Genomic DNA, 21,612 nt, shown 5'->3' with positions numbered 1-21,612 from the left:
TGACAGCAAAATATTTTTCAGCATATTCAACAATATGTGGATGCCTGTTTTAATTTCTATATAGGTACAGGCTAAAATATTAGGAATCTTTAAATAAATACAGAAATTTTAAGAGATAATATAAAAATATTTTCAAAAAGTCATAAATTAACCCTTCAAATATCATGCTTATTATTTAAAACATATTATCCTCATAGAATTGGGCTAATACAGTGACAGTGCATATAAATCCATATTTCTTATAGTCTTTTTGACTTTTTCAAAAATTTTGAGATACCCTTGTCATATCTGGTTAGATCACTATTGTTTTCCCTTGTCATCTGGCTAACCAAGATGGCATACTACTAGTGTGAGAGAAGGGTCACTTCTGCCATTTTATTTCCATTCCATGCTTATGCTTATGTTAGTAGTAGTAGCTTCAGTTCATGTTTCTCTGCAAAAAAAAAAAAAAAATATTTTAAACTACTTGTCCTTGTTGTGAGGTTTAAACTAAACTACATTTAAAAAATTCACAAATCTGTAGGTATATGTAAGAGGCTCATGATTATGTTCAATATGTCAAATGCAAACAAACCAGTGACTGTAATAGTGCCTCTGCCATGCATATCATCATCAAGATCAAATGAAGGGTCCATGGCCACATACATAGTAGAACTTAATAAAACCTAATAATTATTCTAAAATTTAAAAATAAAGATAGAAGTTCTAACATTTTCTTCTTGGACCCAAGGGATCTCCTTGGGCTATGAATATCCCCCCTTAGAGGCGACTACCCAAATCAGTAAAGTCAAGCCCCTCACCCATGCTTTGTTCAGACCACTCTGATAAACACCCCATTTTAGGTCATTGCTTCAGATCTTTTGCTTATACATCTATCTCTATGCTTGAACAAGACAAAAAGTGCTCACTGAGCACTTACTCTTGGCCCAGTGTTGTGCCAGGTACCATGAGGAATGTTGAAAAACAGGAACCTAGCACCTAAGTCAAAGAACTCAAGATTTCTGTTTGTTCATATCATTGGGTTTTTAATTGAAGGGACACACTATAAGTACATAAAGGAGCCTTCTTTCCCTGACTCAATCAACATACTTTGAGCATCCAGATATGTACTAATAGTTCTAGATGCTGGGGAGATAGAGAGGTAAGAAAGATATAGGCCCTGATCTCCTGAAGCTTTTAGTTGAGCAGAGGAGTTGGGGGAGTGAATAAATAAATATTTGGCAGGTCCTAGCACCCCAAAGTAGGTGCCAGACATTCCCTAGAAGTACAGCATATCTTATACTGAGGGATAAATGTAGACTTCATGAGAGGGACAGGGCTTAAATTATATCTGAAGGTTGGAAGGCTAAATAATGGGAGACTAGGCCATGCATTGGAGGGAATGGTGAGCAGGATCATTAGTAAAGGAAGTAAGCAAAAAGACAAGCCACACTGGGAAGATGCAGGACAGCAACTGGGGCCTGGAATCTCTAGTGCATCAATGGGGCAGCTCCTGACCCTAGTGCAATGGCTATATTTTCTTTGTCTTTCAAATACTGTTTGCTGAGTGTGTGAGCTGTGCTGGATCAACAGGGGCAGATTAGAAGATCACTGGCTGGCAGATGTCCCTCCACAAAGTCAAAAGATATTCCCTAGAGGGGGTGGTGATGAGTCAGATCAAATGGGGAAGTTGTGAGGATGGAGTGTGACAGTGGTAATAAAAGAGTCAGTATGTCAGAAGTAGACTGGGGTTTTAGAAGTAGGGGCCATTCCAGCTCACCTGAAATCATCCCACATAGGCATCTCACATTATTGATGATTCTCACAGCACCACTATAGGAGAGAAGTTACTATACCCAGTTTACATATAAGAAACATGAGGCTTAGAAGCATTAAGTAAACTCATCACAAAGTTGGTGGGTCTCAAACTAGTAGAATCACCTGGGGAGTTTTTAAAAGTTCAGATGTCCAGGCCACTCCAAGCCAATTCAATCACAATCTCTTGGGTGAAACCCAGAGTGAATATTATTTTCAAATTCCTCCTTCAAATCAATGTGCAGCCAAGCCGGAGAAGCAGTGTAATAAGCAATGGAGGCTAGACAAGAGCCAGGTGTTTCTAGATGTAAAGCCTGTATGTTTTTCTCTACACCACACAGTGAATGAAAGCCCTGGAATTTGGCTAAGATTTCCTGTCCAGTCAGAGACAACAAAACACTCCAACAAAGATACTTTGCAGAAATCTGTGGGCACAAAAAGATAATAGTTAGGCCATCCAGGCCAATGCATTCCTAAGAGGATAGCATAACAATGAGACTTCTGAGAGTGGAAGATGGAATGCTGGGAAGCTCACACAGCCAGCCAATGGTACTACCAAGTGGCTCCACTATGGTATAAATATGCTGACAGAATGCTATGGAGCATAGTTTAGCAGTGCTAATATCACCACATCAGGAACAGATATGACCATAATGAGCAAATCACTGCCACCTAATGCTCAGATACATCAAAAACAAAAACAAAACAAAAATTAGATCAGCAACAGTCCTTGAAAATAACACATATTATCTTTTTTTTTTCAAAAAAGCTTTTCCAGCAGTACAGTAATTTCCCCAAATGGCAATAAATAAAGGAAAGGAAAGCATCCCAGAAGAGAACCCACCACTAAGAAAGCAATATGAAATCCTTCCCCAAATCCTCTGACTTGGAAGATTTGTTCTTTAAGAAGCTTTTGCTGCTCCATGGTCTGAATTAGCAGCAGCTTACATTTACATTACATTTAAGAGCTTATAAAATACCTCCTTTGATCCTGATGACAGTGCCATGGGGTGGTTATTATAATTAGCTTCATTTTCATATGAAGAAAATAAAGGTCAGAGGTCAAGGGACTTCCAAGAACATGTCCAATCTGGGACTAAAATTTAGGTCTTCAGATTACAGTTTGCATTTATTTCTCCCTGTCATGCTACCTAAGGTGAATCATAGAGGTTCTTCTCAAACATTCTCAAATCTCAGAAATCTTCCTAAATCTTACAGGTTGCCCAGATGCATGCCTAGAGCCGTACTCAAAGCATGTCCCAGTATTGGAAGTTTCAGCATCACCTGAGAACCTGGTAGAAAACTGGCCTTGTCCCATTCCAGACATACTAAATCAGAAAATGCAGGGATGGGGCCCAGCAGTTTGTGTTTTAGCAAGCCCTCCAAGGTATTCTGATACATGTCAAGGTTGAGAACTTCTGGTGAAGAAAAACCCCATCTTTTCATCTTTCTGCATATATGGCTCACTGAGGCCTTCCTAAATCCTAGGTCAGTGCTTCTTAAACTTTAATGTATACATAAATCTCCTGGCAGGGGCTGGGGATATAGCTCAGTTGGTAGAGTGATTGCCTTGCATGCACAAGGAGCTGGATTCTAATCTCCAGCACCACAAAAAAAAAAAAAAATCACTTGGGGACCTTATTGAATTGCAGATTCTGATTCAGTTAGGTCAAGGGCATAGACTTGAGATTCTGCATTTCTGACAAGTTGTCAGGTAATGCCCACACTGCTCATCTGTGGACTATACTTTGAAAAGCAAGGCCATAGACCACCTCAGAAGAGATGAGCCTCATGAGAGGTTCACATTACTATACATTTTCCAGGTGAGCCTTTGGGAGCATCTGTTCAACAAGAATCATCTGACTTTAATGTACACTGTGCTGCTCTATAAAAAAAAAAAAAAAAAAAAACTAAAGACAGGAAAGCTCAAAGGGGCTTGGCAAACTCCCAAGGATTTGCTTGAGACAAGTCTGCTAAAAGAGTTCTAAGGCAGATGATGGCCATGTGGCCAGGCCTTGCTAGAAAGAGGAATCCAAGCTGATTTTTTTTCTAATACCATCCTTCCTTAGTCCCCAACCCCCAACTCTTGCTCCATAGATCAAATTGGATAAAATATGTCCAAGGCAGCCTTAAGTTGGAGTGGGGAGGAGAAATGAAGGGGACATAGAAACGAGTCTCTCTTTATGTAAAAGCTATGTTACTAGCTCAGTGATATGCCAGTAAACATCTACCAACTGCCTTGCCAAGAAAAAGTAATAATTTGCAGAATTTGCCAGTTTCCCTGGTGTAAAACTTCTACCCTAGTTGATTACAAATTATAGGTGAGATTACTGAAAATAGAGTTAGGAAGAGATGCAAATAACTTGAGAGATTCAGCACATTCCTACCTCCTCACCACTTTTCTACTTTGACTACCAACTCCTTTTCCCCATGTTGGCCTCCACCTCATGCCTCCATTGGCCCTGCCCTGGCCACCTACTCCATTGAACCACAAGGGCCTAAAGCAGTCTCTGGCATCACCACCTCAGCAAGATCTCGTTGCTCTAGTTTTGTGTCATGTGCTACCTTCCAAAGTGTCAGTGTAATCGTCCCCATAGCCACCCAATTGGAAGGAAAGGTTGCATTGTACTAAGCTAACAGCAGGGTGTGATCTAAAGGGGGAAGCAGCAGCCAGGAAATGGGCATTTGATGCACACTTAATAGCTTTCGAACCCTAAAAATGGCAGGAAACTTGCCAACATTAGCAAGATCTAACCAGTTGGAGGTACAATAGGCTAGTACTAGTTGAGCACCTCTAATCTACAAACTTGAGATCTAAAATGCATCATCATGAGGTTACCAGTAGAACATTCCACATCTGACCTCCTATGACAGGGCACAGCCAAAATACAGGTGCACTATTGTATGAAATTACCTTCACCATGCCAATAAAGTGCTGTCAATATTCTCAAGACAATAGAGTATCTTGAAATCTCACAAGAATTCACAGAATTCAAGTTATTCTTGATGAATTGATTATCGAGGGATAAACTGTCAAAGATTTGGCTTTTGTCTTGATTTTTAAATGAAGTTTTATAGTACATAATATCTTCAGGTATTTTTCTATCTACATCATCTACTATTGCTCACTATGTTTACATTTGTCTAAGTTATCATTTTGACAGGAACCACAATGAAATATCCCTCTAATCATGGTTTTTCCTGCTCACTATTATTATGAAAAGTCCTACAATTCTAAAATATAATCATTACCATGGAGATGATTTTTCTAATACATTAGACCATGGCCCAATTTATCCCCTGGTTATAAATTAGATTTTTGGGGAAACAAAATTAACACAATGTCCAAAAATTGCTATTATTTTACAAGTGATGGTAACAGACACTACAAGAAACTGACTTTTGAGGTTCTGAACAATGATCTTCAGCCTGGCAAATCCCACCTTTCAATGGAAATTACCAATGAAATTTAAAATGCACTCAAGAACTCAATGCATATAAGTAGAAAATCATTTGGGCCATATTTTGTAGTATAGGTTGAGCAACACTAATCTGAAAATCCAAAATATGAAATGCTCCAAAATCCAAAACTTTTTTATTTTCAACTTGAGGCCCTAAGTGGAAAATTCCATACCTGTCCTCATGTAAAGAGTTGCAGTCAAAATGCAGGCATGCTCTAAATAGTATATGAAACATAAAGGAATTTTATGTTTAGATTTGGGCCCCATCCCTAAGATATCTCATTATATGTATGCAAACATTCCAAAATCAGAAAAAAAAAATCTGAAATCTAAACCCTTCTGGTCATAGGCACTTCAGATAAGGAATGTTCCATCTGCATTCAGAGCTAGGAAATATTTACAAAGAAATTTTTCTAACACAGTGTTCCTCCCTACACCCCCCCTCAAAAAAAAAGAGCTAATCATAAGACATTCCTGGGCTGCTTATTTAAAATCCAGATTCCTTGGCCTTCCCCCAGCCCCACTGTCTCAGACTCTTTGGAGAAGGGCCCTGGAATCTCTACTTTCAGCAAGGATACAAGGTGATGCTGCTAGCATTACTGGTTCATGGTGCACATTTGGAATGTGAAGGCTCTGCCTCCAACTTACCCACATCTAGATTCGATTTTCACTTAGAAATCTTTCAAAGAATCACTATTTATCTATAAATGGTAGAATTCAAAGTGAATTTATTGCTTCTGCTCTCCCTCTTCATGGGATTCTAAATGGTTTTTTTTTTGTTGTTTGTTTTGTTTTGTTTTGTTTTGTTTTGTTTTTGGCTGGGAGCGGGGGTGAATATATGCTGCATTTTATTCAAAGAACTTCTTAAATTTTTTTTAGTTGTCAATAAATCTTTATTTTATTTATATTTGGTGCTGAGCTAAAACCCCATCCCATTTTTAGGACTTTTATCGCTGCCTGTTTTAAACATAATTCCTGGCAACATAGCCTTGATCAAGTACAATTAAGAAAATATGTTTTATGGGGCTGGGGTTGTAGCTCAGTGGCAGAGTACTTGCCTAGCACATGTGAGGCCCTGGGTTCAATCCTCAGCACCACATAAATAATGAAATAATAAAGGTATTGTGTCCACTACAACTAAAAACAATTTTTTAAAGAAAATATGTTTTGTTTTGGGTACTAGGGAGTGAACCCAGGGGCACTCTACCACTGAGTTATACCTGACCCAGCCCTTCTCATTTTTTAAAATAGGGTCTTACTAAGTTGCTGAGGGTCTCACAAAGTTGCCAACACTGGCTTCAAATTTGCAATACTCTTGCCTCAGGCTTCCAAGTTCCTAGGGTTATAGGTGTATACCATTATACCCAGCTCAGAAAATATGATTTTTAATCATGGCTCAGCAATTAGTTTAGTAAATTGCTTTTGTAAACTTATTGACCCTTCTGTGATTCATTTTCTGTAGTCATATAGCTTAATGAACACATACAATTCTCTTTCCTGGCATTTTTAGGATTTCTTTTCTTTGTAGCACTAGACTACCAAAGTTACAAATTCTAAAACATTTTTTAAAATAAGAGAAACTTTCAAGTTCCTGAAGTTGTTTCATCAGTGCAATTTTTCTATAGCTCTCAAAGTGGTCTTATGTCTTTTCAACATAGGTACTTTGGTTTCTTGCCAGAAAATGATTTACTAAAAAGAGAACAGGAGAGGAAAAAAAACAGCAAAAGACCAAGGGATGAACTGGGGGGGGGGGGGGACATATGTTCATATAGAAATCTCAGGAAATAACATCATTACATAACCAGTTTCCAAAACTAATAAACAATTTAGGCTATCAGAGAGAACAGTATGGAGAAGGACCAGAAATAAAAGGCCAAATCATCATGCATTTCTTGTCATCACAGCAAGTAAATTACACCAGACAATGGTTTGGGCCTATTTGTCACAAAGGGCACCAAAATTTTCCCTATGACTCTTTTGCTGTAACTTTCCTTAACAACAATTTTCAAAGGATGTGAGAAGGGAGGCCCTTCTAATTTAAAGAGAAAACAAAAACCAAAATAAATGCACACAAAAAGTTCTTACTTCTTCCTCTCAGAGCCTAATATCCTAAACAAATCTTTAAAGTACTGTGGGACGCGGACCACCACGTTCTCGGAGGGGCTGATGTCTTTCAGGTGGGGATACAGCCTGACATCAATGACCTTCTTGATGTAGCCCAGCCAGTCAAACTGAGGGGAGAGAGAAAAAAAAATGAGCAAGGAAACCTTTGTAAATTAGGCAGCAAGTAACAAGAAAGGCAAATAGAGTAGGCTGAGCATAATTGATTCCTTGAAATCTTACACCAAATAATTAAAGATACAACTGCTTATAATTTACTTATCTAGAAGATTAAGTGTTAATCCTTGCCATTTTGACCTGTGGTCTTAATCACAAAGAATTCTGCCTTCTTTACTGGGTACAAATGGATAAGACACTTATGTAGTAATGCACATGCACTCAAGCATGCTCTCTAGCTTCTCTGGCCCTCCTCCACTTCCTGAACTCTCTCTCCTTCATCTCTCCATACTGCTTTCTCAGCCCCCTGGACTCTTCCTCTAGTCTATGCTCCATTCCTCCCATGTCTTTTCCTTCTCTCCCCCACTTCCTTCCCTTCTTCTGTATACATACTCCCTGGTCTCTCCCTCTGTAGTCTCTCCATTCCCTAGACACACAGATACAGACACCTCAGTACATTTTCTGGTCACCTCCCCAGCACAGTCTTAACACAGGAGAAAATAAACAGCAACAGAAAGTAACACCCCTATATTCTTCAGAGCATTGCTATTTCGCTAAAACACTGCTCGATGTTTTAGACTGGCTCTCCTAAAAGTGATTTATCAACCTTGTCTCCCTTGTTTGCTTTCACTGTTGAAATAGAAAAACAGTTACTCATTTTCCCAGTGTCCAGCCCCCAAGTTCCTCTCCTCAGTTAGGTGTGGTCACGTGCTCCAATTCTATTCAATAAGAAATAAAGGGAAGACATCTGGGGGATATTCTGGGAAGCCTTTTTTGCTGTCCCTGATAAAAGAAAAGTCAAATGTGACCATCACTGGCCCTTCCCTCTTCTTCCTGTCTGATGGAAGATGTGATATATGGAACTATGGTAGCTGTTTTACAACCATGAGTCATCAAACATGAAGTCAAAATGCCAGTACAATATGGAGAGTGAAATAGAACTTGGGTCTTTGACAACACTATTAAACACCTGAACCAACACCAATTACTTCCCAACATCTTGACTTACATCATGTAAAAAAATGGGCTTTAAATTTTAAGCCACTGTTGGAAAGATTTTCTGTTCCCTAAAACAGAAAGCATCCTAATGCATATACAAGTGATATTTTATGTGATAGTTGACAAAGATGATGATAACTAAAAAGACTGATGGTAGGTTTTACAAGGCAAAAATTTACACAGATGAAATACAATCACTTGTAAAGTGACCAGTTAAGAGAAAATTTCCTGGATAGTTTTCACCAACCTGGGGAATCATGGCACTCAGTTCAGAAATGTTCATTTTGTTGTACATGGCCTCACTGGTTCGGTTTTCATGTGGAATCATTATCTGTCAGAAAGACACTGGTTATTTTTTTTTCAAATGAATCATTTCTTACTGCCTGACTACTATCTACATGTGCCAAAACATCTGTATATTATTATTAAATTTTTCAAGATTTTGGTGTGGTGCCCAGCTGAGGGGAGAAAATAAAAAGACAACATCTTAGGCAGGATTAAGAAAATTAAAAGAAATTTACAATCCTCTTCAGTGTAAAATATTGCCCCCAGTATAAAAAACAACTTCTCAGAATCTCCTCCTCCTCTAAAATTTGGAGAAATATAATGCATTACTGGCTTACTTTTGACAGCCAAACTGAAGTTGGACAGTTTGAGGCAAACATTCTACTTTTACCTGTCTCCAGATAATGATCTCAATACTCTATGAGCCAGAGACCATCATTTGATCTCTAGGGACAAATTTTCACTGACAAACACTAGGTTATCTAGATACCACTGCTACCCATGATCATTTTGTCAGTAACAATTTCCCTTATTTTCTCCTCTTGTTTGTTTGGTCTTGAGATTCTCTTTACCCCTCTGTTGGGGTATGGATTCGGTTACCACCCAGACACATATCCAAATCTCCATCTGTGGCCCTGACTCTCCATACTCTTTCCACACCCAATGCTCATGCTCTTGGCCATTTGGCCAAAACCAAATCTAAGCTTTTTGCAAGTGATATGTTTAACTTATTCTAAGAACAGGAACACTTATTACCTTCTTCAAGGGACATCTTAATCACTTCTTTTGACAAAACCATACCCACCCCTGAATCACATTATGATTTTGCTTTAAGGCCTTCTTTTAAAAAATATTTTCATCTTCTTGGTCCTGGGGATTGAACCATATGGTGCTTTGCCACTGAAGTACATCCCTGTTCTTTTTAATTTTTTATTTGTTTTTTGGTACTGGGATTAAACTCAGGGGTGCTGTGTCACTGAGCTACATACATCCCTAGTACTTTTTATTTTAAGGCAGGGTCTTTCTTACTAAGTTGCTGAGATTGACTTCCAACTTGCAATCCTTCTGCCTCAGCCTCCCAGGTCACTGGGATTACAGGCGGGCACCACCAATGCCCCATGTTTTAAGGCTTTCTATAATTTAATTCTTTTGCATGACACACAACTCTTCTACCATTACATTCCCTATCCACTATTACCCCTCCATGATTTGGACTATGATTCAAGATTTTGCATAAGATTTATTTTCTCTAACAATCCTTTTCAATTAAACTCTACTTGGTTCTGATCACAAGGGCTACTCCATTAACAAGTCCTCTCCTTGTACAAAGTCTCTCTATCTGGGATTAGGTAAATTGCACGCCCTTTTTTGTTTTGTTTCTGTGGTGATGGGGACTGAATCTGGGGCCTCATGCACGCTAGGTAAGCACTTTACCACTGAGCACTGAGCCATTTCCCCAGCCCCTAAATGCACACTTTCATGGATGCTTTACAAGGACTTATTTGGGCTTAACTGGGCTGCCCTGCCTCCCCAGCCTTAGAAGTTTCCACTAATGTTGTATCCCACTAATGTTGAATGGATCTAGTAACCTGACGCATGGAGGAAGGAGGGGAGCATTTGTAATGGGCCAAAAGTACACACACCATGGATTTTTCAAGGCAAAATCTTAGAGGGCTGAGTGGAAGACAGTTGCCCTGTCTGTTCTAAATGCCCCAGTGCCTTTAGCTTCTCCCCCTTTCCCCTCCATAGGGGAGACTGCATGTACCTTCCAGCTTTATGTTAATCATTGCCTCTTCCATCGATGCCTCCTCCTCCTGCCTCAACTCAGGCTCACAACCCCAGGTTGGAGCCCTCTGACCTCAGAGCTGAAAACAGCTCTATGCCAGCTATTCCCCTCCATATAATGGATTTGTCACTTAATTGAGCCTCTTGATAATTTCCAGTCTTGCCTCAGAGCAGCTGTTTTTATTTCCCTTCTTGGTCTAACTCCCTGGCCTTCCCTGTTTTTTTCAAAACTTCAATCTAAAGCAGATCTCTGGGCCTCCTATGTGCCTGAAAAAGGGAATCCTGACAACCTGCATACACAGCCTAGAGGCAAAGTTGTGGACTTCAAAATACTTGTGGCAGTATTCACAGTATATAGAGGTGACATGCAGGCATGATCTTTTGTATTGCAAGTAGGAGATGGGAAAGAGGTAATGTGAACATCATCTCAGCAGGAAGGAAGCCCCATTCCCTCCTGACCTTCATTCTTTACCCCTACTCCATACTTCAACTTACTACTATTACCCTACCAAACATGAAACCAATAAACATTTGGACTTTTATTTGCATCAGGTTTTTTATCAAGGTCCATTACAAAAGACCACAAACCCATATGCAAAGTTTCTTGGTACAAGTTTGTTTGTTTTCACAAAAGTTTCCCCACAAGCAGATGTCACTATATTTGTTTTCTCTGAACCTGTGAACATACAGGGCTTTCATACTTTGGTTCTTCTAGAAACTGGTTATTTTATAAACAAAGAAAACCATTTAAGATTTCTCATTATTCTCCCATGAGTTTGTTTTCATGCTGTTTTGTCTCTAACCTGAGCCTGAAACCTGACATTAATTGGTAGATAGACTTCCCTGAGCCCAGATCTTGTATCAGACTTACCCAGTAAGAATGGTATGAAGAGGGAAGGGCGTATGGGGATAAGAATGATAGTAGAATCAATTGTACATTATTACCCTGTGTGCACACATAATTATATGACCAGTGTAACTCTACATCATGAATAACCAATAGAATAAGAAGTTATACTCCACTTATGTATGATGTGTAAAAATGCATTCTACTGTCATATATAACTAATTAGGACAAATTTAAAAATTCTTTAAAAAATGAAACTCAAGGACTGGGGTTGTGGCTTGGTGGTAGAGTGCTCTCCTAGCATGCACAAGACACTGGGTTCAATCCTCAGCACCACATAAATGTAAAATAAAGATACTGTGTCCACCTAAAACTAAAAAATAAATATTAAAAAATGAAATTCAATCTTCACTTTTATTTCATATTCTAAATTTAATTCAAAATAGATCAGGACATAAATGTAAGAGCTAACATTCAAAATTTTCTAAGGGAAAATAAAGGAGAATAATCTTATTCAAAAAAAGCAGACTGGGGGCTGGGGTTGTAGCTCTGTGGTAGAGTGCTCACCTCACATGTGGAAAGCACTGGGTCCGATTCTCAGCACCACATAAAAATAAAATAAAGGTATTGTGTCCATCTACAACTTAAAAAATATATTTAGAAAAAGAAGACTGGATTAAAAGTAACTTTCCAGAGTTGGGGGTTGACTCAATACTATGCATGAGGCCCTGGGTTCAATCCCCAGCATACTCACAAAAGAGTTATTAAACTTTTATATTCTATTCAGGGTCACACAAAAGTTTGTCTAGGAAAATAGTCTGGTCTTTCTGCTGCTATTCTCTGGCCACAGCTGAGCAGCATACAGACATGGAATGTGGTTTTTTTTTTATCTTTATTTTATTTATTTATTTTTATGTGGTGCTGAGGATCAAACCCAGGGCCTTACACATGCTAGGCAAGTGTTCTACCACTGAGCCACAACCCCAGCCCTGAATGTGTTTTGTTTGGCTTGGTTTGATACCAGGGATTGAACTTAGGGGCATTCAACCACTGAGCCATATCCCCAGCCCTATTTTGTATTTTATTTAGAGATAGGGTCTCACTCAGTTGCTTAGGGCCTTGCTTTGAACTCACAATCCTCCTGTCTCAGCCTCCTGAGCTGCTGGAATTACAGGCATGCACCACCACTGGACCTGGCTGTTAAATGGGTTTAAACAAGTGGAAAGAATGAAGAGCTCTTCTTCCTGCCATGGTTCTTCTCATACTTCCCAGAGGGGATGCTGTTAGTTCTACTTTGGACCCAAAGGGCAGTGACACAGAATGCTGTTACTTGATTGCAATTTTTATTTTCATTCAAGATATACTGACTTTAAAATAAGAAAAAGAACATGAATAAAGGATTTTCAATTAATACTCACCTCAGCTATCTTAATTTCTAATCTAAGCACTGACTTCATGTCATGCTCTGCTCGAGAGCTGTTAGCTCCTAAAAGCACAGCAGTGTCCACCATGAACCTATAAAGGGCATCCCGATACTGTAAGAGATAAAAAAGCAAGTGACCATGTCAATAGCCTACTAGAAGATATGTTTCAGAAAAGCAGGAAAAAAAGGTAGAAATAAGTGTCCTTCATTTTCATTCTGTGCTCAAAGTATGGTATAGGCATTATATAACACTAGCCACCCACCTACCACTTTGGGAGACAAAAAAAGTGATGGGTTTGTGAGACTGTTTCCATAAAAGACAGAGATACTCAGTCATCAAGCATCAAGAGAACTAGGCTTCCCATAACTGGCTATATTATGGATACATGAAACATCTACAAATAAGCCTAGAATAAAAAGTTAATGTTCAAGTGTCCTCTTTTCACGCAAGTGAAGCTTTAATAAAATAAAGGGAAATGACTGTTTCTTTTTTTTTTAAAGAGGGAGGGAGGGAGAGAGAGAGAGAGAGAGAGAGAGAGAATTTTAATATTTTATTTTTTAGTTCTCGGCGGACACAACATCTTTGTTTATATGTGGTGCTGAGGATCGAACCCGGGCCGCACGCATGCCAGGCGAGCGCGCTACCGCTGAGCCACATCTCCAGCCCCGAAATGACTGTTTATAAAAGCAGGAGTCCTGATCCATAAACACTGATGGGAAGTGTGATTTATTCTCTTCCAGCTCAATTTATCCACCTTCATACTCAGAAATGAAAGATGACTGCAGTTATTAAGGCCCTGTGTCTTTTCACTTTTGTACAGTTTCCAACAAGTTCCCTGTGGCTCAGGGGGAAAAGATGGGAGAGAAGGGAGAAATGATGAGAGAAATCTAGCAAACAGCAAATATGAAATTTCCTCCCTAATGTACACCTGAACTCTGTAAGCTATTCTTCCTATGTGTATGATCTCAGGCCCTATACAGTGCTCAGCACATAGTGAGTCATTAATAAAACTGATCTGATCAGTAAGCAAGTTTTACAAATAGTCTTAATAAGAAATAATTTTTTTTGCCATTCCCAATTCAATTCAGAAAAAAAATTCAAACTACTCAATACATATGCAAGGTGACTTGCTAGGCAGTCTGTGGGAAAAGGCAATGCAGATGAAAAATTAATAATGCTCGAGTCTGGTTCTCAATGTGTGATCCAGTGAGGAAGATAAACATGTCATTACTAACCATAACATTAGTAGGACAAAATTAATTTCTTACTAAAGTTTCATGTTTGGAAACTCAAGAACTGGAGAAGGATTCTTACCTGGAAGATTGGGGATGGAGAATTTGAGGAAGACCTGTTTGAAGCAGTGAGGAGGACAAGTTGCTTTGGTTGAGGGAAAAACAAAAGTAGATGAGTCAGAAAGGAAAGGTGGGTTAGGATCAACCATGAAGAGGCCTTGAACTCCTTCAAAGAGCCTATTTTCAAAGCAAAGGCACTGTGGGAGCAATGCTATAAGAACAGAGCTTATCCAGTGGTGCTAAGAAATCAGTAGAAAGAAGGGAAGGAGGGACCAGTTAAAAGATTGCATGCTGTAGACAAGATAAGGGTAAACAAGAATCAGACCCAGGGCAATAAAGGTAGAAAAGAAGGGCCCCGTAGCTAGAAGAGATATTTTGAAGGTGGAATTACTTGGATTTGACTTCTTGTTTATAGAAGGAAGAGATGAATTCAAGCCTCGTTGCTGAGAACCTAGCAGAAACAGAGACGCTCACAAGTTGGTAAATATGCATTCTACTTTGTAAGAGGACGATTTGCTAATCTTCTTTAATGAATGTCTTCAGCCAGAAAGCTGCTTAGGGTCTTGGCTAGTTTCCTGCCCTCCAGAGCCTTCTCCAGACAGAGGTTAGTACTAGTAGAGATCCAAGAGATAAATGTCTGAAGCTCTTTAAGAAGTTTGATAAAGTTTCCAAAATGAATTAAAAGAGTCAGAAATGGACCAGCTCTTTCCAACCTCCAGGAAGCTATTAGGTTTCCCAGATAGGACAAGAAGTCTAACCTCATTGATACTTTCTGTTCTTATAACCCTCTATTAATCTATGGCACCTGTTAAAACTGCAGATTCCCAGACTCCACCCCAACTCCACTAAATCAGATTCTCTAGGAATTGACACCTAATAAAAGCTTCTCAGGTGATTCTTAGTACAATATGAGAACTGTTGGTCTCCCAGGTATCTGTCTCCACACTTCACTTCTACAGTGCATACTGTGCACTTCTAAGGAATAAGTGCAAACTTGTTTCTTGGTTATGTCATTGGCATGTGCTGTCTCCCTGGCAAGATCATGAGGGCACTGAGCAGGGGAATTTGTATACCCTGGCACCCAGGCTTCTAGAAGACAGGGGTGGAATTTATCTGCCTGAACAAAAGGTGTTTGCCTCCTGTGTTTGAAAATAATGGTAAGGAATAGCAGTACTACTTATTTCTGATGAAGAAGCAAGAATCTTAGAACCCAAATGATGAATCTTACAGTAGCTTCACAGGGTTGAATACTTACTGATTTGGCTTCTGTACTGTTATCCAGGTAGTCTTCCCTCACAGCTAGGGAGAGTGTTGCTTGGTCCAGCTGTTAAAACAAAAACAGAAAGCATTCTGCTGGCACTGTAGATTCTATATACCATGTTACAAATAATCATGAGATCATCTCACCGCAGCCATATTTTGAGCTTGTGTCACCATTACAAAAGAAAATTCATTTTACTCAGAGCTACTTGAAAATAGGCACTTTGCAATGGCAGATCTTAAGTATCTGAGACCTGCCACTGCTTCCCTGATTCATGGTTTGTAATCCTTTTGAGTTTCTATCAACACTGAATAGCATCAAAGCAATTTGAATTAGAATAGATCTTAAAGATTATCTGCCCCCACCCACACACACTTATTTGACAGGGGTGGGGAACAAAAGCCAGAGAATTGATATGACTTTCCCAAGGTAATGTGATTGGGCACAGCTCAGTGTAAGTGTCTTCTGTTATCAGATCTATTATCTTCATTACTGCAGTAATTTGCAAATGCCAATGTGGATGGAGTTAACCAATCAGACCTTCTACTTCCCTACCTCTAAAATAATTTTTTCCTAAAGAAATCAAATAATAATTTTAAGAAATCTTTGCAAATTTTAGAATCTCTCTGCAATGTTAAGAATAGATGACAAAAATCCAATAGTCAGACAAGTAAATAAGTAGAATTATTATGATACATTATAATATAAACTCTTGAAATAAAACTTTTAGCACCATAAATCCAGTCAAAAGAAAGAACAGTCTTTTCAAAGTACATGCTATAAAAACTGGATATCTTTATGCAAAATAAAGTGGAACTATACCTCATACTTTGTACAAAAATTACCTGAAAATGTATCATGGATCTAAATGTAAATCCTAAAAGTATAAAAATTCTAGAAGAAAAATAGAGGGAAAATTTTTGTGACCTTAAGACATAAGAATGAAATCATGATTACATAAAAGAAGTTAATAAATTAGAATTAATATTAAAAAGTTTTGCTCTGTGAAAGACAAGCCAGAGAATGGATAAATATTTTTAAATAATATGTATGTCAAATGATGTGTATTCATAGCATATAAAGGCTTCTCAAAACTCAATAATAAGAGAACAATCCATTTAATGTAGGCAAAAGATCTGAACATACTTCACCAAGGAAGATATGCAGATGGAAAATAGGCACATGAAAATATGCTCAACATCATTAGTCATTAGTAAAATGTAAATTAAACCCACAATAAAATACCACCACACCTCTTTTAAAATGTAAAATATATCTGATGAGTGTTGAGGAGGATGTGAAAAAACTACATCACTCATACATTGCTAGTGTGACTGCAAAGTTGCCCAGCTAACTTCAGAGGAAATCAGCTTGAGTGGAAATCAGCTTGAGTTTCTTATAAAGTTAGACATACATTTACATATAACCCACCAATCCCACTCCTAGGTATTTACCTAAGAGTATTAAAACTTGTACCCCCAAACCTTTATGTAATTGTATTCTTAACCATCAAAAATTGGAAACAAACCAAATATCCTTCAACCTGTGAATGATTAACTATGATACACAATGAAATACTATCCAGCAATAACAAGGAATGGACTGCTGATATATGCAAAAACATGGGTACATTTGACTTACATTCTAAAAGAAAAAAGCAAAACTATAGGAGCAGAGAACAGAATGGAAGTCACCAGGATTTCAGGTTGGGGAAAGGAATTGAGTACAAAGAGACAACAGTAAGCAATTTGGGGGGTGATGGGATCACTCTATTTGTTGATTGTGGGTGGTAGTTACAAGATTCTATGCATTGATCAAAATTTACATACATATACATCACAAAACTAGATTTAATTGTATATAAATTTAATTTTTAAAAAAGCTTCCAGACACTTCTCTAAATCCTATGGCTTGTTTTTCCTTGAATATCAGCAATTGACTAAAGACTAACTAAAATGGATCCCAACCACAATAAACAGTCCATATTTAAATCTGATTTTCACATTAAAAAGTTAAGCTGAATTAATAAGATACAAAACCTAAATAATTTAACTCAAAAATTAGTAGCATCTGAATAAAAATTAAATCCTACATGCCCATATCATTATTTTATGTAACTTTAAATTGTTCTGATCCATCTCCCTCTAGTTTCTTCTCTTCCTATAATCTCAAATATTTTACTCTCTTTTGAATACATGAAGTCTGAATAAGATTATAATTTTCCATAAAAACCTCCTTCACAAGAAACAAATTTTACAAAGGCCAAGCTAAGAATTAGTGATGTCATGGAAAATTCAAGGAAAAATATTGCTATTGGGTTGTTTCTTGGGGGGAGAGATGCTTTCAAAATATCCATTTTGTCTGTGTATTGCTAAAATCCTCAAATTATTTTTTTTTTGACCTTCTCTAATTGGCCTGAAACAACAAAGTCACAAGCCAGTCTGGCTTCTTCCTGCTGCAACTCCCAAAATACCACTGTTTCTTCCAAAAATTAAGTAAGACAGGATCATGAAACAAAATATTTTGATTAAGATGCTTTGGCCTTCAATTAAATTTGGACCACTTGGAAACTCTTGTGAGCTTCAGTCTCACAGGAAAAGAAACTGTAGATAATATCAAGAAAGCCAAAGTTTCCTCTCATGAAATAAAGATAAACCCACTTATTTTAAAAGTTTAGATAATTTAAGTGAGGCTACCAGACCTTTTATAAACCTTTAGATTATTAGGGGTTCTAGGGGTCATTTTAAATACACCAACAGATTGAATAAGATCAGTCAACTAAATCTCATTAGAAACAAACTCTTGAGGCAAAAGACTTTCTCAAGAAGCCAACATCAGGACACTATATTATTTGAGGCTTTTAAAATCTTTATATTGATGACTAATCTGAATATTGCAAGCAGAAAATAAAGCTGATACACTGCGCTAAAAATACAAATTTCCTCAAATAATAATAAACTTTGTGTTAGGAGACAGAATAATAATACAAAAACATCTAACAAATTATGATGCAGAAAAAGACAAAGAGATTAGAAAAATCTCATTTCCAACAGAGTCTCTCCTTCCCATCATGAATTTTCCTAAGCAAAAAAGAAAATGCAAGCCACTGAGTAAGAATGAATTTAATTTGTTGCTTTATACTAGAGCAACCCTGGCCTTCCAAATACTCTTTTGGGATCACACATAGATTTAAAAACATAGAAGTTTTTAAATCTTCTATTGTCCCTTGAATCCTTATTCTTGCTATTTCCTAGCATAAATTAAACCCAAACACATGTAGCAAAATAACGTTTCAGGGCACTCAATTCTGATGTATCTTATATTTTTGTGTTTTCTTTCTCCCATTTAAGCCTGTAGCAAATTCTGTGCCATCTTGTCACAAGGGAGCTTTGCCAAGGGTCATTGTATGGGCCAAACTGTACATCCTTGGGATGGGGAAATATCTGCCCATTGGAAGCAGTGTTTTGTTTTTTTTTCTTCATCGAGAGGTACCATATGCTCACCTAACAAGACACTTATGGTGATATTCCTGCCCAGCAGGAGACATTTTTCTTATCCCTGTGGGTTTGTGATAATAAAGAAGCTAAGAACAGTGGGGAAAATAGAACTGGATGAAAAAAAATAAGCCTAAATGCACTGAGGGAGGAGAGTTAGAAGTGCGAGAGATTTCCTGTAGAGCAGAAGGAGATTCTGTCAAGCTGAAAAAGAAGTCAGTGGTTCTTGGGAGCAGAGGGAACCAGTTGGTATCCCCTAGAACATAGCAGTATCTGAGAGAGAAAAGAGGCCCAGGACCACAGAATCAGAGAAGCTCATCTAAAGGGGCTATTTGGGTTCCAGAGTAAATTTCTTCTCAGATTATCAATGACTGGAGGGTATCCCCATGTCCTAGAAGAAAGTTAAGAAATGGAGCAACTATGAGATGGTGAGGAGTGCCTAGACTGAGGTTCAGTTTTCCAGCCAAAAGGTGTGGTAGAAAGCATCATGATCAGATTAGGATGAAATTGCACAACCAGATTTGAGACATGACAGGCATGTCAAGTACACAAATTCAGAAGAATCCTTTAATGGTCCTGGGTCATGTTTTAAGAGAAGGGAACCTTTTATCATGAGAGTCTCTTGTGGATTAATATCTATGGTGGGAACTTGAAAACTTCAAGTCATTTAAACTCACAACAACAGTGCAAAGTAAATTCTAATTTAGCCTTCTTTACACTTTGGGAAAGGGAGACTCAGAAAAGTGAAGCAATTTGTACAAGGATATTCAGTGAGTAAATCGCAAAGTGAACTGAGACCCTCAATCTCCTCACCACCAAAGCTTACTATTTCCACATACCCAAGGTCTTCAATGTTCCACAAAACCTAAAAGGGGTTCAGTGGCTCCAAATGTTCATTTAATGAAATTTTGTTTTTTATAATTTTAGCCACTTTTAAAACTAATAAAAAGCAACACACAAATTCTACAATTTTGGCAGCCACAAATACATTGACTTTGTGGTCAGATTAATTGGGTTTCATTCACATCTCAGAATAAAGCTTCCTCTATCATCTCTAGACACAAGTTTGCACTTTCTGTAACTATATCATGGTTAGGAAGATTATAGATCCATTTTGTTTAGGGGAAGGTGGTTAATTCAGTTGGGTGAATATTCACTAATATAAAATGGCACAGAGACAGAACTAAAGCAAATGTGTGCTGTGTTCAAATGCCAAGCAATGCTCAAATACTTCAGTTTGGAACAAGCGGCCATATTGGCAAAGAAGAGCAGTAATAATAAGTACACGAGTGCCTCCTTACATTTGGGAAGTATCTATTACTGACAGTTTAGTGTTTCTAGGATCCATGTAATTGAATATTAAGTATGCAAGGCAAGCTGTTAACATGTTCCTCAATTCCCCATATTTTCTGTAAGCTAGTACTGAAACAAGAGGCTTGATTAGATTCAAGTTCTTTTTTTTTTCTTTTCTTTCACTTTGGCACATCATTGGAGATGGGGTGCACTTCATACTGGTATCAAGAAGAACATAATATCTGGTTGTCCTATGTTTAACAATGATATTTGGGTTCAGGTGATATCAGTCTGATCTGTCATGAATGTCCCAAACTGTCACCTAATGGTTTTAGCAGCTATTGGTGATAGTTATCTGGACCTATTCTTTCATCAGGTCTTTTTTTAACTTTATTTATTTATTTTTATATAGTGCTGAGAATTGAAACCAGTGCCTCAAACATGCTAAGTGAGCACTCTACCACTGAGTCACAACTCCAGCCCATCATCAAGTTTTTTTTATTAGTTGTTGATGGACCTTTATTTATTTTTATGTGGTGCTGAAAATCAAACCCAGTGCCTCACACATGCTAGGAAAGTGCTTTGCTTTACCACTGAGCCATGACCTCAGCCCAGGTTTTTTTTTTTTAATGGTAACTTTCTAATTCCATTATTTCTCCTGAATTCTTAAGCTGTGATTCTCTTAAAAACAAGAACTTAGTTTTATCAGTTATTTGGTTACCCTGAAATCAGTGGAATCCAGAATGTGGAAAGGTCTATAGGTCAAATTATCTAGTTTCTTAAACAAATACACATGGTTTTTTAAAAATGAGGGGAACTGCTACAGATTAAAATAGACATATCAATCATATGATTCTTATTTGGAACCCAAATCAAAGACCAAATGGTTTTGATTTGGGTTTTTTTAAGGACATTTGCGAGGGCTAGGGATGTAGCCCAGTGGTAGAGCATGTGCTATAGCATCTTTGAGGTCCTGGGTTTCATCCCCAGCACTGCAAAATAAAATGACATGAAACAAAATGGACATGCTTGAGACAATCAAGAAGACTGACAATTATCTGTGTATTAGATACCAAATTATAAAATTATAATCACTTTTGTGGTTGTGATAAGAGTCTTTTCCATTAGATCAGTACTGAAGTATTTATAATGCAATGATGTTATATTTGAATTTTCTATAAAATGTTCCATTCCCTCTCCCCCAAAAAGAAGAGGCTTAGAAAAGAATAGCAGAAAGGTGAGGGTATTGAAGCTGGGTTGATAGGTACATGGGAGTATGTTTTTCTTTTCTTTTTATTTCTGTGCATATTACTTTCCATAATAAGTCTTTAAAGAAATTAATTCAGTTATTTGATTAGATCTAGATATCACTGTAAAGAAAACAGTTACCATTTGCAATG

General features: G+C 37.8%; 1 protein-coding gene across 2 annotated transcripts in view; it reads right to left on the bottom strand.

Annotated features, from left to right (window-relative positions):
• Window positions 1-21,612, bottom strand: part of PHEX (phosphate regulating endopeptidase X-linked) — a 201,883-nt gene that overhangs the window by 138,385 nt on the left and 41,886 nt on the right. For both annotated transcript variants that reach the window (XM_081277212.1, XM_081277213.1), the window contains 4 exons: window positions 15,420-15,488; window positions 12,867-12,983; window positions 8,779-8,862; window positions 7,341-7,486 (listed from right to left, as the gene is read on the bottom strand). In XM_081277212.1, the coding sequence (XP_081133338.1) occupies window positions 7,341-7,486; window positions 8,779-8,862; window positions 12,867-12,983; window positions 15,420-15,488 (416 nt within the window). The remainder of the gene's footprint in view (window positions 1-7,340; window positions 7,487-8,778; window positions 8,863-12,866; window positions 12,984-15,419; window positions 15,489-21,612) is intronic.

The sequence above is a fragment of the Spermophilus citellus genome, assembly GCF_964194105.1.
Source record: "Spermophilus citellus genome assembly, chromosome: X".
In the NCBI taxonomy this organism is placed as follows: Eukaryota; Metazoa; Chordata; class Mammalia; order Rodentia; family Sciuridae; genus Spermophilus; species Spermophilus citellus.
The sequence above is the reverse complement of the archived record's forward strand: the minus strand, read 5'-3'. Positions and strand labels throughout refer to the sequence as shown.